At 50.3% G+C, this 17301-nt stretch overlaps 1 protein-coding gene across 2 annotated transcripts; it reads right to left on the bottom strand.

The window, feature by feature from the left end:
* Positions 1 to 1068: 1068 nt before the first annotated feature.
* LOC147639627 (aminopeptidase M1-A-like) lies at positions 1069 to 16125 on the bottom strand. 2 transcript variants are annotated; one of them, XM_086772349.1, is made up of 7 exons: positions 15556 to 15901; positions 15350 to 15454; positions 7226 to 7343; positions 6941 to 7054; positions 1818 to 1892; positions 1517 to 1742; positions 1069 to 1353 (listed from the first exon to the last, which is right to left on the bottom strand). In XM_086772349.1, the coding sequence occupies exons 4-6, from the start codon at positions 6974 to 6976 to the stop codon at positions 1653 to 1655; spliced, it is 201 nt and encodes a 66-aa protein (XP_086628475.1). In that variant the 5' UTR covers positions 6977 to 7054; positions 7226 to 7343; positions 15350 to 15454; positions 15556 to 15901; the 3' UTR covers positions 1069 to 1353; positions 1517 to 1652. The 2 variants fall into 2 exon arrangements, with proteins under 2 accessions (XP_086628475.1, XP_086628467.1); XM_086772341.1 differs by lacking the exons at positions 1069 to 1353; positions 1517 to 1742; positions 1818 to 1892 and adding an exon at positions 16028 to 16125 and having other exon boundaries at positions 7024 to 7054; positions 15556 to 15714.
* Between the last annotated feature and the right edge of the window lie 1176 nt (positions 16126 to 17301).

Below are 17301 nucleotides of genomic sequence, written 5' to 3'. Positions count from 1 at the left end.
TTTCTAGTGGCGATGTGCCAAATTTTGTTATTTATATTGTCTGCTCATTTGTATAGCTTGGGTGTGGTTTCATATGCGCACATGCTTTACGCATTTATTTTTGAGTGGCAAAGGTTTGCACATGCTTCAAAGGATAGAGCTCAACGAGCAAAGAATACACTTTCCCTTGATTGACATCTTCACAGTCTCTTTGTGATCAACTCCTATACAAGAACTCTTTAATTGCAATGGTCGCTCAAGAATTTAAGCTTCAATGTCACAAGCTTGCCATGGAATTCCAGCATCGTGAAGACAAGCTCCACCAACACACAATGTGCATGTTGGTGTCTAGCCTTTACTATTGCTACTGTCAGATAACTTTGTTTAGCCATACGCCTTTGTTTAGATTTTAGTCTCTTTAAAACACCACCTCAGTTACCGTTTAGCTTTTATGATATGAGTGAGTACAAGCCTACCCCTTCTCAAACCTCCAAATTGCATGCACGAACTTCTCAATTCCTGCCACTTAGCAACCCTCTGAAACTTGTCCTTCATATAATATAGGGATGTTATTGGGGATCATCACCCTCTTTCTTCATGATGGCATTTTGTAAATCTCTCACTTTACTCTATTTTTCCTTTTTTCAAGAAAAAACTCTCATGTGTTCTTGGTGAGCTGATCAAAATTTGATATCCTTTGTCCGATAGAGATATTTTTCAACTCAGAGAATCAAAGAAACATTTGACTTGAAAATCAAAGAACAATGTACTACCTCCATTTTGAGATTTCATATTTTAGTGCATTTTTAATTTTCCTACAATCCTCTTAGTAAATAATCGTTAAGAGATTATTTACTTATATAGAAAGTCTATTTATATCCATAATGAATAACATCACATATTCTCAATAAAACTTGACACAACTCTTCGAACGAAGAGACAATAGAGTGGATTTCATGCAATAAAGTCTTCGAATGAAACTTGGGGGACAAATTCTCTCAAGTCAAACACAAATTCAAGTTAAAAAAAGTGGATTTTCCACAATACCTCATGTGATGAAGTATTTAAATGAAACTTGGGGGACTAACTTTCATCATCTAAAGCTTTTGATGAAGAATTTTAGGTCTCTAAAAGTATTATAGCAAAATGTTACAAACATTGGACCATATTACACATTTCAAGCCACTCGTATATAAAAGCTATTTACATGCTAGTAGCTCTTGAGAACCTTGCAAACCAAATTGCCAGTACGAACATAACATGTTATGACATGAAAAAACAAAATAAAATTGTTTCAACTGCAAGACTCACATACTTGGTCCTCAAGAAACCAACCTTTTATAATAAAAAAAGCACTCCTCACCAGAGGGTTTCCTACAAAAAATAAAAAAATAAAAAAAATATGTCTCATGAATCTTGTCTATACACATCATTTGTTCTTCAAAAACAATTTTAAGTAATATATAAGGAATAATATCAACAAACTTACAACATATTTTTTTTCTCAAAGAGACTTCTATTAAATTAGAAATCTTACACAATTTCCTCCCAATATATGGATTGACAAAAAGGCTTAATAACGACGATTTGAGAGTTCCCTTATGATGTCAGTCAATCCTTCCTCTGCACGTAAGTGTGCACCCCATTGCGCAGTGATGCTCACACGTTCTATACTACTTTGGTTGACAGTGCGTTCCACAGATGGATTGCCATGGGTTGCAAAAAAAGCCTTTTATCTCCTCGGCTTTCTCCTCACTCGAAAGCTGTACAGAGGACAAAAGAGGTAAAACAATAAGGGTGGGAAAAAAAATGGCTTTTTTTAACCACTTCATACTAACCTGTGAAGTAGTAGCAGTGATAAACCGAGTTACAAGTAAACCTTTCCAGTTCTTCCATACAAAACTCCAATTTTCCTGTAAGCAAAGAAACAAAGATCGGTTGTAGAGAAGTACATTTGAGAGTGTGTGGATTGGGTTGGTTTTTTCTTCTTGATGTCTTTTATTTTATTTGGTGGGTGGGTCGGTGGGTGGGTGGGGTGGAGGGTCCGTCTACTGAGGTCATCTGACCCTAGGGACCATCGTGGTGTCATCATCGAGTGTCTCCATCTGGGACCAATTGAACGAAACAAATGATGCGTGGTTATGAAGTGTCTGGGGCTTAGTTGGTCTGTCCAACATTGAGCTTTATCCAGGTAGCTGAAGGATTTATTATTCTTTATTATTATTTTTTTAATTTTTCAGAAAGAGACTTCTCTTAAGTATGAGAAAACCATACAACAATCACAGCTATAAGCCGGAAGAGAATAGAATCACCCCAATATGTAAGGTGATTTCAACCACTGAGAAGCATCATGATGCCATGTAAGACCTGTGGTACTAGAGGAAAAGAAGATGCCATGGTCCCATTCCCTGAAGGATTTTGATCATACATCTCCCTGAAATTTGAGCTGTCCTCATTGACAGGGGTCGGCAATGCCACACTGCAAGCCTTATCTCTGACCAATGATCTTGCAAGAGCTGAATATGAGCCCAAACAAATAGTGACGGGGACAACCCACTCGCCGCTGCCCATGGGGCCTTCTCCCGCTCTCAGGACGGTCTTAGTTTCTCTCGGTCGGATCGCCGGCAGGGAGGGACTAATCTATCACGGATTGATCGCTTTTATGTGGGCGACTGGTTAGGGGAGCGAGGGGGCTCCGTCGGCATTCTCACTGGCACCTCATTTTCAAATCATGCGCCAGTTATCTTGACATTGGAGGAGAGGACACGCGAGCCCAGCTTGCAGTTGAGGATCCCAGAGAGGGTTCTTACAGATCCTAGTCTCGCTGAGGACATTGAGAGAATTTGGCATGATAGTCAGTGCTCTGACCAGGATGCAGCAGGCCAGTGTGCGCAGGGACTCATCGAGCTTAGCTCTTTTCTGCACGCTGCAGCTTTGACACGGCTGGGAGAGATTCGCGCGCGGGAGCATCGGCTGAGACGCAGCCTTGCTTCGCTTCAGCGCCTTCAGGAGCAGCAGCTTGCATGTGAGTGGGTGGCGTCCCAGCTTAGCCAGGCACGCCAGGAGGTTAGAGAGGCAGAGGAGCAGAGACATGAGTTTTACTATCGTCGTCAGGCCTCTCAGTGGACGTAGCTTGGTGATAGAGTGACTGGGGAGTTCTTTGAGATTACTGGACCCCGCCATGCTCGAGCAGGAGTCCGTCAGCTTGGGAGGCCGGATGGATCGGTAGCTACTGAGCTTGGAGAGATCAGATCCATTCCCACTGGATTCTATAGAGACCTGCTTTCAGCGGAGTCAGCCACTGAGGATCGGGATGCTTGCAGACCCATGTGCAGAGGAGGGTCACAGATCGTCTGCGTACAGTTCTTGGTGCGCCTCTTTCAGAGATTAAGCTTGCTGAGGCCTTGAGGGTCCTGCCGCGACATAGTTGCCCAGGGGAGGACGGACTAACGCCTGCCTTTTTTATGCACTATTGGGACCTTTTGGGGCCAGGCCTCCGCAGGGGCTTTCAGTATGTTTTGGACACTGGGGTGATGCCACAGAGCTTTTCAGATGGCTTGATCTTTCTTATCCCCAAGGGGGAGGAAGTATCACATGATATTCGGCATTGGAGACCTATTACGATCCTCAATACTGTCTACAAGGTCTTAGCAAAGGCCTTGAGTTTGAGGATCCAGCCCTTCTTGGGGGAGTTGATTCATGCTACCCAGACAGGATTTGTCAAGGAGCGTAGTATCCTTGACAACATCTTCACCTTCTGGGAGGCGATGGCCCGAGCTAGATTTCTTGGTGAGGACTTGGTCGTGATGCTTCTCGATTTTGAGAAGGCATACGATAGAGTCGATTGGGGTTTCTTAGAGGGCACTATGCTTCGCCTGGGCTTTGAGCCAGGTTGGATTAGAGGGGTGGCGGCTCTGTATTCCACAGCTTGTAGCCAGGTGTTGATTGCAGGAGGACGGGGGCCAAGTTTTGAGCTGACCAGATCAGTCCTTCATCAGGGGTGTCCCCTCGCCCCTTTTCTTTTTCTCTTCTTTGCGGAGGCTATGAGCATGTATTTGACGGCAGAGGATTTTGGTTTGAGAGGACTCCAGCTCCCAGTCCGGGGGGAGAACCTGCTCGATGCTGAGTTTGCTGACAACACGGGCTTATTTTTGCATGGCCAAGAGGCCAATCTTATTCGGGCAGAGCAGTCGCTCCAGGTTTTTAGTGCAGCTTCGGGAGCATTGATGAATTGGCGCAAGACAGTGGCCTTTTGGATCAGCAGCGCTCCCACTCCGGCATAGAGCCCGGACCCCGGTTTTAGATGGATTCCTCCTGGCACAGCAGTGCGGTATTTGGGATGCCAGATTGGACTAGATTTGTCACCTGAGCAACAGATTGCCCCGCTTCTTCTGAGCATTCGGAAGAAGCTTTTGTACTGGAGTACAGCTCGACTATCCTTGGCTGGGAGGGTGGTGGTGGCAAATCAGGTGCTGTTAGCGACCATGTGGTACATTACATCTTGCTGGATCTTCTCGAGCTCTTGTATCAGCCAGGTACAGAGGCTGATCAGGAACTTTCTGTGGTCTGGACGGGACGGTCAGCCAGCCCGGGCAAAGGTTGCATGGACAGTTATTACACTTGCGCTGGCTCAGGGAGGCTTAAGCATTATAGATCCAGTCGATCAGAGTAGAGCCTTATTGGGGAAGCTTATTGTTCGGGGACTGCTTCCAGGCGCTGAGCCTTGGAAAGAGCTTCTCTTGCAGCGGCGGCTGCAGGCTCGGGCTCCCCCAGCAGGGGGCACTTGGGCACCAGAGATTCGATGGATCTTCATAGAGATGAGGAGGACAGGCCTCAGTAGAGGATGGGAGGACAGATTTGCTTTGAGCATCCTGAGAGCTTGGGAGCTGCTGAGACCGGGGCTCTCTCAGCGACCTTGTGTTGAGGAGCGGGCCAGACAGCCGCTCATCTGGAGCCCAGCGGTTCGCACAGAGCAGGGTCATATGCTGGGTTCTCGGCCTCGTCTAGCCTGGGGACCTTTGGCGGGGCAGGCCCAGCACGCAGTTTTGGAGACTGGCAGGCCTTCTGCAGTCTCCCAGAGGAGATCCAGGTGGAGAGGCTGAGTCACTTCAGAGGGGGGTTGATTATGAGGGATGATATTCAAGAGGCACTCACAGAGGAGTGATTCACGCCTATCGAGCCAGTGGCCCCACGGTGGATGGGAGCCTTTACACAGTTGGAGATCCTGATTGCTGTCAGAGCTTGCACTGAGGACGGCAGATGCCTCTACTATGAGATTCAGGACAAGGGCAGATTTCAGAGAGTGGAGGTGGAGTCGCCGTTGGTTGCAGAGTGCACCTTTCAGAGGATACGGGTAGTGGCCGTCGCTTCTCGGAAGTGGCATATTGACCCAGACCCTGCAGATGTGCTCCCGGATTGGCGCATATGGGCATATGCAGCGTGCCCCTTGGCGCGGCTACAGTGGGACCCTGGGAGTACGAGTGGCATGATCCTTATGCATCCCTTGAGGCCACAGAGATCACCTTTTTCCAGTATACTGTTCGGCTGGGGCGGCATATTTTGACGGCGAGGAGGATGGTCTCTCCAGCTGCAGCAGCAGGGCACTGGCAGCTACAGGGACTCTCACAGGAGTTCCTGGAGGATTTTTGGGCCGGCTCTGGGCTAGTCGACAGGCCCGCAGGATCTCGACTTTCCAGTGGCTGGTCGCCCACAGGGGTTCAACAGTTGGCACCTGGCTTGTTTTCAGCGGTCTTCCGGCGGCCTGCGTCCGATGCGGCCACCCTATGGAGACACAGAGACATTGCCTATGGGATTGCCCTCAGGCGCAGCAGATTTGGCTGCGGATGCTGCGTATTCTGGCCCCCCTCTCTCCAGAGGGTATGTTTACGTGGGGTGCCGCTGCTTGGTCGACTTTGTCAGGGCTTGCTATGGGTTATGAGATGGAGCAAGACAGTCAGGCCATCAGATTCATTAGGGGCCAGCCTCGCCTTGTTCCGTCACCGGATTTCTCGTCTGCCAGCTAGACACAGGAGAGGGATTTACCATGGGAGCTCCTCAGCAACCTCACCATCTGGTTCACCTGGAGGGCCCGGTGTTTCAGGGCCTTTGAGGGGAGACTGGAGCCTCCAGCAGAGACTGTACGGGGGATTTGGCAGGAGTTGATCCACACCCTGCAAGGACAGTATGACCGCATCCGGGGCGACTTGGATGAGGCGATCTTGCGGCGCCAGGCCTTTCACACCACCTGGCGCAACGGCCCCTTCTATACCCTACACACGGGATCCCCCCATTGGCATTACAGGCCACCTGTTTGGCTTTTCCCCCCTCCTATTGTATGACTTAGCCCCTCAGTTCTTTGTACTGATGCTTGTATTTTGCAGTACCTAGGGAGAGTCTCCCGGGCTGCCTTGCTTTGTTCACTGCTCTGTTTTTCTTATGAGCAAGAGAGGATCTTTTGTAGCCCTATGGGCGTTTTTATATAACTAATGAAAGGATCTTTTCTCGAAAAAAAAAAAACCCCCACTCGCCGCTGCCAGGAAGCCCACTTGAGAGATATTGTGACTGCAAAGAGCACATAAATCAGCTCACCATAACGTCATACTAACTTGAATCCAAGCTCAAGGAAACATTCCTGTCACCTGTTCCACTTCCAGAGCGGAAGCTTTTATGGTTACAGCCAGTACAGGGTATCCCTTCTGTTTTGTCCAGGAGTCCATCAGTTCTCTCACAGGTTCTCCGGATGCCTGTGAGAGTGAGGTCCAAAGATCTTCTGTGCTTGCATTCTTGTAAGCATACTTCTTGATATAAGACATCAAACCTTTCTGAGAACAATGAGGATACTGCAAGCAATTGAGCACTGTTGTCCACTCCCATTTCAAACAAGAGTACTCTTAAGAGTTCAACAAGTCAATCCATAAGATAAAAGTGCCACTACTTGTAGGCACCAGCATCCTTTACTTACTTGGAAAACTTCAGCACCCAAATATGTTTGCAACATTCGTATAATGGATGCTCCTTTGCTGTAGCTGATAGCATCAAATATCTCATCGATTTGTCTTGCATGCCCTACTTCAACCTGTCAAAGCAAGCAAGATAAGCACAGAGATGTCTTAACTATAGAGTCACCTGTCAAACAGGCAATTCAGGAGTGTCACTTTGTGACCCTTATACATCATCAATCAGTATCTATATTAATGTGTCTAAGGAGATCAGTAACATATATGGAACATGTTAGGGAGAGAGCAACCTCAATAGGCTGAGATTCAACAAGCCCATCAAGTTTGAATGCTGACACCGTTTTATTAATAAATTGAGTCCAAATTTTCCAATCTGGAAACAAGTGGTCCACAGCCAAAAAACCTTACCTGCATACAAACATGAATGATTAGGTGGTGACGATGCTTTCAATTGTTTTAATCCAATGATTATCGCAGTTTACATCCTGGAGGTTTTATATTAGCAACACAGAGTTCTAAAAGCAATCGAATGCTATAAGAATAGCTGAGAAAATCAGTGATTTAAAAAACGTGAGCCAAAAAGCTAATACAGGGCATGCAGGTGGTTATTACGTGAGCAACTGAAACACAGCTCAAACTAGCAAACATGCAGAGGAGGCATTGAGGTCATTTTGCTTCGTGGAAAATTCATATCTTCTTAAGCAAATTGTTCTCCTCAGCCTATCTCAGCATATGCCTCCTTACGAAAAATTAAAGTCTATAGGAATTTTCCATTGGCTTTTCTCCCTTTGCCGAGTGATGCCATAGAAATCACACCTTCCCTTCTGAAGTCATAAGTAGATGAATAAAAAGGAGACATTAGGATGATAAGACTGCTGCTATACATCGATTGTACGTTGCACATGCTAAGAAAGAGATCTTCCAGATCAGCTCGCTCGCTGAAGCTCCCGCCCCCCCCTGCTCTGCGCACCTTCGCTCCCCCCCCCCCTCCTCGCGCCCCTTCTCTCCTTCCGCCCCCTGCTTGTCCCCTCTGCTCGCCGCTGCGCCCCCCCCCCTCCTTCCTCGCTGCTGCGCCGCCCCCCCCTCCTTCAGCGCTTCTGCGCCTCCACCCCCCCTCTTCGCCAGGTCGCCCTCCCTCCCCGCTGCCGCCTTTCGCCCTCCCCGCCAGTTCGCCCCCCCCCCCCCCCCCCCCCCCCCCCCCCGCCTCTTCGCTTCTTCACTCCCGCCGCCCTTCAGCAGCGCCCCCCCCCTTCCTTCTCGCGTTGTCGCCGCCCCCCCCCCCCCCCCCCCTCTGGGCCTCTCCTCCGATTTTCGCCCCCCCCCCCTCCCTCCTCTGTCGTGCTGCTTTCTCCCCTTAGGGGTTTTTTTGTTTTTTTCCTTATCGTCTCCCGTCCTTCCGCCTCTTGGTGTGCAGCCCGCTTCTTGCAGGTTTTCCGCTTTCGCCTCGCCTTCGCTTGAGCTTCAGACTCTGATGGAGACTCCTCCCGCCTCGCCTCAGAGGGACTCTTCTGCAGCCCCCTCGCCCGCCCCCGAGGTCATCCCCATCAGGCTTTCTCTTTCGCCGGAAGAGGAAGCGAGCCTCACCGCAGAGGTGGAGCGCCTTCAGGCTCACTCCACCATCTGCCGTATAGTCGGCACTCGCCCCAGCAGAGGGGAGATCAGGGATCTTCTTCAGGCCCGCCTTCTTGCAGATGTGGGCAAGATCCTGGATGTACAGCTCTTGGGCCGGGGACATTATCAGATCGAGTTCGAGGCCGCCCAGAGCGTTGCCAAGGTCCTTGCCATGAGTCCTCTGGATATCAGGGGTGCTCGGGCTTTCTTCAGGCCTTGGCAGCATGGATTTGACCCAGCAGCGGCGGAGCAGGGAGAGCGCCTCTTCCATATTACAGTTTGTTTCCCTGGTCTCCGCCGGGAGTATCTTCCGCTCCTCTCCAGGCTCGGAGCATTGGTGGGCTCGGTTCTTGAGACGGGCCCCTCAGCAGCTTCAGTGGTGGCCAGAGCAGCTGGGTTACCTTCGGTCAGAGTGTTGGTATCTGACATCTCCTCCCTTCCTAAGGTCATTCAGCTACCTAGGATAGGGGGGGGTGGATAGATCAGAGAGTGGAGTTCTCGGGGCTCCCGAACCAATGCTTCATTTGCAGGCAGGTCGGTCATTTGGCCAAGGCCTGCCCTCGCAGGAGACCTCGGCCCTCACCACAGCAGCAGGCCACGGATGGCCCGCCCACAGATTCGGCCCGGCAGGCAGCCTCAGGGACACCTGCTCAGGCCACAGAGACCTCGGAGTGGCAGCCAGGACAGGGGCGCCGTCGAGGGAGACAGCCTCAGCAGCGCGCCCAGATACCGCTGCAGCAGCAGCCACAGTCTCAGCCTCACTGGGTTCCCGTGAGGAACAGATTTGCTCCCCTTCAGGAGGAGACCCCTGCAGCGACCGAGGACCAGGAGATGCCAGCTCCCCCTCCTTCACCTCCCCCACACCCACCCCCTCCCACCGCCTCGTGTCCACCATCGCCTCCTCCCGCCCCCGCTCCGGTCTCGGCAGCGGCTCCCTCTCCTCCTCCCTCGCCTCCCCCTCCTCCCCCTCCGCCCGCCTCGCCTTCCCAGGAGGTCCTGGCAGTTCCCTGGCGCTCACCTGCAGTCCGGAGGGCGCTGAGCACTGACCTCGCTCGAGCATCACAGAGGAGACCTATGCCGATTAGGGCCTCACGGATTTCATCTATCCGCAGTCGGCTAAGTCGCCTCGGCATTCGTCAGCGCTCGGAGGCGTTTGATTATACCTTTACACGGCTTTTTGGAGCCGAGGGCCCCCATGAGCCAGCACCCATCCGAGTGCATGTAGTGATACCTCCGGCCCGCGGGGAGGAGGCACTAGACTCAGCGGTGGCCTTCTCATTCCCTCTTTGTGGACCTTGTGACCGGGAGTGGACTCTAGAGCTCGCTCTCAGCACGTTGAAGACTCAGGCAGTTGAGTTTTCTCACCACATGAGCGATTTGGAGGTTACAGATGTGATAGGCCGACTTTGGGAGTTGGCTCATTTTTTCTTGGATCCCGGGAGTGTGGATACATCCGGGATTCGGCATTTGGTCGTGCGCATAGTGGCAGATTTGGCACGCGACCCAGGATATGTGAGTATACACGAGGTTACTATGTCAGAGCAGGAGGCAGTCGCCATGGGTCACAGCCACTGGCGCCTGATCCGGGATTCTTGCAGTACACCGGGTGGGCAGACTCGCAACCGTTCGGATGGGGACTACTCTCCATCCAAGCCGCTTGCGAAGGCTCGCCGCACGGCTGAGACAGCATCCACCTCAGTAGGACATCCATGAGGATCATCTCATGGAATGTACAGGGCCTTGGCGGAGCACACTTTATACGCTATCGAGGCTGCTTGAGGCAGGAGCTACAGAGATGCCTGGTTGGTGGCAGCATTGACATTCTGATGATGCAGGAGCACCACTTGGGTGAGAGCAGGATCCGGAGATATGGTTCGGTGATGCCTGGTAGATGGGACACTTTCTGGTCTGCAGGGTTTGGTCCTTTGGGTGGACAGGGAGGAGTATGCATGGTTATTGCAGATGCATGGCGGCAGGCCATTGTGGATCGAGGGATCATTGTGCCTGGTAGAGCACAGTATGTCATTCTGAGGATGCATGATGAGCTATTGGGTGTGCTCAACATCTATGCGCCCAATCATGCTAGTGCCAGAGCAGAGTTTTGGACTCAGGTTACAGATGCATTGCCAGAGGCCGCACATTGGTGTGTTGGGGGAGACTTCAACATGCTTGAGGACCCGGCAGATAGGGTGGGAGGCAGTCATGTTACAGTGCACGGCACGGAGCTTGCAGCTTGGGACCGGTTTTGCATGTCACTGAGGATCACTGATGCATGGCAGCATGGGGCTTTCTCCCGGTCTCAGGACAGTCTTAGTTTCTCTCGGTCGGATCGCCGGCAGGGAGGGACTAATCTATCTCGGATTGATCGCTTTTATGTGGGCGATTGGTTGGGGGAGCGAGGGGGCTCCGTCGGCATTCTTGCTGGCACCTCATTTTCAGATCATGCGCCAGTTATATTGACTTTGGAGGAGGGGACTCGGGAGCCCAGCTTGCAGTTGAGGATCCCAGAGCGGGTACTTGCAGACCCCAGTCTCGCTGAGGACATTGAGAGGATCTGGCATGATAGTCAGTGCTCTGACCAGGATGCAGCGGGCCAGTGTGCCCAGGGACTCATTGATCTTAGCTCTTTTCTGCACGCTGCAGCTTTGACACGACTGGGAGAGATTCGAGAGCGGGAGCAACGGCTGAGACGTAGCCTTGCTTCGCTACAGCGCCTTCAGGAGCAGCAGCCAGCATGTGAGTGGGTGGCGTCCCAGCTGAGCCAGGCCCGCCAGGAGGTTAGAGAGGCAGAGGAGCAGAGACATGAGTTTTACTATCGTCGTCAGGCCTCTCAGTGGACGCAGCTTGGTGATAGAGTGACTGGGGAGTTTTTTGAGATCACTGGACCCCGTCATGCGCGAGCAGGGGTTCGCCAGCTTGGTAGACCGGATGGATCGATAGCTACTGAGCTTGGGGAGATCAGAGACATTGCCACTGCTTTTTATAGTGACTTGCTTTCAGCGGAGCCAGCCACTGAGGATCGGGATGTATGCAGACAGACCGTGTGGGCCCATGTGCAGAGGAGGGTCACAGACCATATGCGCACAGTTTTAGGTGCGCCTCTGTCAGAGACTGAGCTTGCCGAGGCCTTGAGGGTCCTGCCGCGACATAGTTGCCCAGGGGAGGACGGACTGACGCCGGCCTTTTTTATGCGCTATTGGGACCTTTTGGGGCCAGGCCTCCGCAGGGGCTTTCAGCATGTTTTGGACACTGGGGTGATGCCGCAGAGCTTTTCAGAGGGCTTGATCTATCTTATTCCCAAGGGGGAGGGAGTATCAGATGATATTCGGCATTGGAGGCCTATTACGATCCTCAATACTGTCTACAAGGTCTTGGCAAAGGCCTTGAGTTTGAGGATCCAGCCCTTCCTGGGGGAGTTGATTCATGCTACTCAGACAGGATTTGTCAAGGAGCGCAGTATCCTTGACAACATCTTTACTTTCTGGGAGGCGACGGCCCGAGCCAGGTTTCTTGGCGAGGACTTGGTCGTGATGCTTCTCGATTTTGAGAAGGCATACGATAGAGTCGATTGGGGATTCTTAGAGGGCACTATGCTACGCCTGGGCTTTGAGCCAGGATGGATCAGAGGGGTGGCAGCTTTGTATTCCACAGCTCGCAGCCAGGTGCTGATTGCAGGAGGTCGGGGGCCGAGTTTTGAGCTGACCAGATCAGTCCGTCAGGGGTGTCCTCTCGCCCCTTTCCTTTTTCTCTTCTTTGCGGAGGCTATGAGTATGTATTTGTCGGCAGAGGAGGTTGGTTTGAGAGGACTTCAGCTCCCAGTCCGGGGGGAGGATTTGCTTGATGCTGAGTTTGCAGACGACACAGGCTTATTTTTGCATGGCCAAGAGGCCAATCTTATTCGGGCAGAGCAGTCGCTCCAGGTTTTTAGTGCAGCTTCGGGAGCATTGATCAATTGGCGCAAGACAGTGGCCTTTTGGATCAGTAGTGCTCCCACTCCGGCATGGAGTCCGGACCCCGGTTTTAGATGGATTCCTCCCGGCACAGCAGTGCGGTATTTGGGATGCCAGATTGGCCTCGATTTGTCACCTGAGCAGCAGATTGCCCCGCTTCTTCTGAGCATTCGGAAGAAGCTATTGTATTGGAGTACAGCTCGACTATCCTTGGCTGGTAGGGTGGTGGTGGCAAATCAGGTGCTGTTAGCGACTATGTGGTACATTACGTCTTGCTGGATTTTCTCGAGCTCTTGCATCAGCCAGGTACAGAGGCTGATCAGGAACTTTATGTGGTCTGGGCGGGACGGTCAGCCAGCTCGGGCAAAGGTTGCATGGGCAGTTATTACACTTCCGCTGGCTCAGGGCGGTTTGGGCATTATAGATCCAGTCGATCAGAGTAGAGCCTTATTGGGGAAGCTTATTGTTCGGGGGTTGCTTCCAGGCGCTGAGCCTTGGAAAGAGCTCCTCTTGCAGCGACTGCAGGCCCGGGCGCCTCCTGCAGGGGGTACTTGGGCACCAGAGATTCGCTGGATCTTCATAGAGATGAGGAGGACAGGCCTCAGTAGAGGATGGGAGGACAGATTTGCTTTGAGTATCCTGAGAGCTTGGGAGCTGCTGAGACCGGGGCTCTCTCAGCGGCCTCCTTCTTGTGTTGAGGAGCGGGCCAGGCAGCCGCTCATCTGGAGCCCAGCGGTTCGTACAGAGCAGGGTCATATGCTGGGTTCTCGGCCTCGTCTAGCCTGGGGACCTTTAGCGGCAGGCCCAGCTCGTAGTTTTGGAGACTGGCAGGCTTTCTGCAGTCTACCAGAGGAGACCCAGGTGGAGAGGCTGAGTCACTTCAGAGGGGGATTGATTATGAGGGATGATATTCAGGAGGCACTTTCAGAGGAGTGGTTCACACCTCTCGAGCCAGTGGCCCCACGATGGATGGGAGCCTTTACACAGTTGGAGATCCTGATTGCTGTCAGAGCTAGCACTGAGGATGGCAGATGCCTCTATTATGAGATTCAGGATGAGGGCAGACTCCAGAGAGTGGAGGTGGAGTCGCCTTTGGTTGCAGAGTGCACCTTTCAGAGGATTCGGGTAGTGGCTGCCGCTTCTCGGAAGTGGCATATTGACCCCGACCCTGCTGACGTGCTCCCGGATTGGCGCATCTGGGCATATGCAGCGCGCCCCTTGGCCCGGCTGCAGTGGGACCCGGGAGAGTACGAGTGGCATGATCCTTATGCATCCCTTGAGGCCACAGAGATCACATTTTTCCAGTATACTGTTAGGCTGGGACGGCATATCTTGACGGCGAGGAGGACGGTTTCTCCAGCGGCAGCGGGGCATTGGCGATTGCAGGGACTATCACAGGAGTTCCTGGAGGATTTCTGGGCTCGGCTCTGGGCTAGTCGACAGGCCCGCAGGATCTCGGCTTTTCAGTGGGGCTGGTCGCCCACAGGGGCTCAGCAGTTGGCACTTGGCTTGTTTACAGCGGTCTTCCGGCGGCCTGCGTCCGATGCGGCTACCCTATGGAGACACAGAGACATTGCCTGTGGGACTGCCCTCAGGCACAGCAGATTTGGCTGCGGATGCTGCGTATTCTGGCCCCCCTCTCTCCAGAGGGTATGTTTACGTGGGGTGCCGCTGCTTGGTCGACTTCGTCAGGGCCTGCTATGGGCTATGAGATGGAGCAGGGCAGTCAGGCCATCAGATTTATTAGGGGCCAGCCTCGCCTGGTTCCGGCACCGGATTTCTCGTCCGCCAGAGCTGGACACAGGAGAGGGACTTACGATGGGAGCTCCTCAGCAGCCTCACCATCTGGTTCACCTGGAGGGCCCGGTGCTTCACGGCCTTTGAGGGGAGATTGGAGCCACCAGCAGAGACTGTTCGGGGGATTTGGCAGGAGTTGATCCACACCCTGCGAGGACAGTACGACCGCATCCGGGGAGACTCGGATGAGGCGATCTTACGGCGCCAGGCCTTTCATACCACTTGGCGCTGCGGCCCGTTCTATACCCTACACACGGGATCCCCCCGTTGGCACTACAGGCCACCTGTTTGGCTCTTTCCCCCCCCATTGTATGATTTAGCCGCTCAGTCCTTTAGACTGATGCTTGTATTTTGCAGCACCTAGGGAGAGTCTCCCGGGCTGCCATGATGTATTCACTGCTCTTCTCTCTGTTAGGAGCAGGAGAGATCTCTTTTGTAGCCCTACGGGCGTTTTTTACATAACTAATGAAAGGATCTTTTCTCGGAAAAAAAAAAGGACTGCTGCTATACTGTATATTGAAAACTTCTGTAACAGCACTGCACCTTAATAAAGGGGCAGCTAAAACTCATAAATCCTTATTCCCGCAGGTTGGGAGCAGTTTTGGCTAAAGACTTGGGGCATTAACCAAGCCTTGGCATGATGAATCAAGCAAACGCTTTTCTGCCTTCTGCAAACTTAGCGACCCATATGCCACTCACCACTGTTGACATATTACGAAAGTGGATAAGGACCACTGTCAAGGTGTGTGATTACAAAACCCAGAGAGTCTACAGAGAGGAAGAAGTCCAACGAGGAGGTCCAAGAGAGTATATTGTGTGATTTCAACAAGAGAATCCACAGAGATCGTGCAACAAAAAGATGGTGCAAATGGGTTGGAAATGGGCCTTCACACATGGTCAGCAGGCCAACAGATGGGGTTCTTTTTATGAAGTTGTCAGCACCATTGCTGCAAGTAAGAGATTGGTATGGTAGAAAAGAGTATAGTAGATACAAAAAACATTTGTTTGAATTGTAAGAATATGGCATTTCCAAGCAAGAAGAACGGATAAGCATACCCAAGTAGCAAAGCCCTCATTGAGCCAAAGATGTGTCCACCATTCCATTGTCACAAGGTTCCCAAACCACTGATGTGCTAATTCATGAGCAACAACAATGGCAACCTTCACAAGTCCACACAGAAAAACAGTCACTTTCCACAAACGTACTTTGCAAACCAACACTCCACAAACGCTTTAAAAAAAAAAGATTTTGTCAGTCTTACTCTCTTCGTTTGTTTGCTGCTGCAGAGTTTTTGTCATCATAGAGCAACGCAGATTCACGATAAGTTACAAGACCATAATTCTCCATATTTGCTCCAAAAGCAAAGTCTGGAATGGCAACCATGTCCACTTTTGGCAGAGCATAGGGGGTCCCAAAATACCTACATACACAAAATAGACAGGAAAAAACGTAAGCGGGACCAAGCTCCACATGAACAAGCATCTCCTCGCATATAAGAAACAAACAAACCAACATATACATCCTGCAGAAACAAACCAACATATACACCCTGTAAGAAACAAACCAACATATACACCCTGCAAGCTGTCAACAAGCTATAGCTAACAAACTTCCTCATGCCAAAAAAAAAAAAGTCCCCACAACGCACCACACCACCACCCAAGCCCCTTCCCCCACACCGACTCAGATGCCCATCCAGACCATTCAGATTGTGTTTGGGTATGGACAGAAACCTGGAGAGTATAATCATAGGATTGCACTCATGGTCGCGATTCAGGAACGTTTCAAAGTTTGCCCACTCAAACCTTCAAAGTGAAACGTCCAAATTTTCGGAACTTGGAGATTTGAAGTTTTAAAATTAATAGTAGAGGTCTTTTATACTTGTGTTATCACTCCTCGTAATGTATTATGTTAATAATCTTGACATTTTTATACAAATAAATAGTAGACCTAGCATCTCTCTTGTCTTTATATACATACATACATACATACATACATACATACATACATACATACATATATATATATATATATATATAGGTGTTTCGGTCTCGCGTTTCAGTTGGTGCCTGTCTCACAAAGTGAAACGTTTCGGGTTGAAACTCTGTGTTTCAAGGTGAAACGTTTCAGGCTTGAAACGTTTCATTGTGACGCTCTAAATTGCACTAGTAGGCCTCATATCATAAGCCTGGAGAGCATAATAATAGGATTGAACGGGGTAGGCCTCATATCAGAAGAAGACCACACTGAAGATTTACAAGGTAACAGATAAAGAACATAATTATTAAATAAAGTCTAGAGAATAAAATCAAATAATTATTATTAACTAGTAGTTCATTGATTATTTATATTGATAGAAGTATTGAAGACAAAAGCAAAAAAATGATAATGTTTTTGTATGATTTACTAATATATATCATTAAATTCAATTTTCAATTAACATAGACTCTACAATAATAGAAAATCATTAAAATTGTATTAAATAAATCTTTTTTATTTGTACCAATAAAAAGATCCATGCCCATGAATCCTTTTGGACCCAGATGGATGGTAGATGCAACAAACATTTCTTTGCTACTCATGGCCCATCTCATGCCAGAGATAGGGTCAGGCAGTTGTAGGATTCACAGCACTCTTCACTTAGATCCTCTTATGGTTAGATTGCCACTGATTTCTATCACCAGCTTCTTAGTACTAAGCCGCACTCCGATTTGAGACACAGGGCACAAAGGAAGGTTTTGAATGCACTGCCACATTTGATCACCTAGGAGATATGTGCCGTTCTGGATGTCCCTTTTTCTATGCAGGAGTTCTGTCATGCTCTTCATGCCTTACCTCATGGTAAGTATCCAAGGGAGGATGGCCTCTCCCTTATTTTTTTTCATTACTTTTTTTTTTCAAGAAAGAGACTTCTATTAAGTATGATAAAGACATACAAAAATCACGGCTGTAAGCCGAAAAAGAATAGAATCACCCCAATATGTAAGGTGATTTCAACCACTGAGGA

This window comes from Cibotium barometz, chromosome 3 (assembly GCF_041138505.1).
Source record: "Cibotium barometz isolate CiBa-2024 chromosome 3, ASM4113850v1, whole genome shotgun sequence".
NCBI lineage: Eukaryota > Viridiplantae > Streptophyta > Polypodiopsida > Cyatheales > Cibotiaceae > Cibotium > Cibotium barometz.
This window is presented reverse-complemented; position numbering and strand designations above follow the sequence as displayed.

Bases quoted from the DNA above. Each gene is read 5' to 3' on its own strand.
- LOC147639627 (XM_086772341.1), bottom strand. The intron at 15,455-15,555 runs GTAAGACTGACA...GGACTTGTGAAG, and splicing joins GCAGCAAACAAACGAAGAGA to GTTGCCATTGTTGTTGCTCA.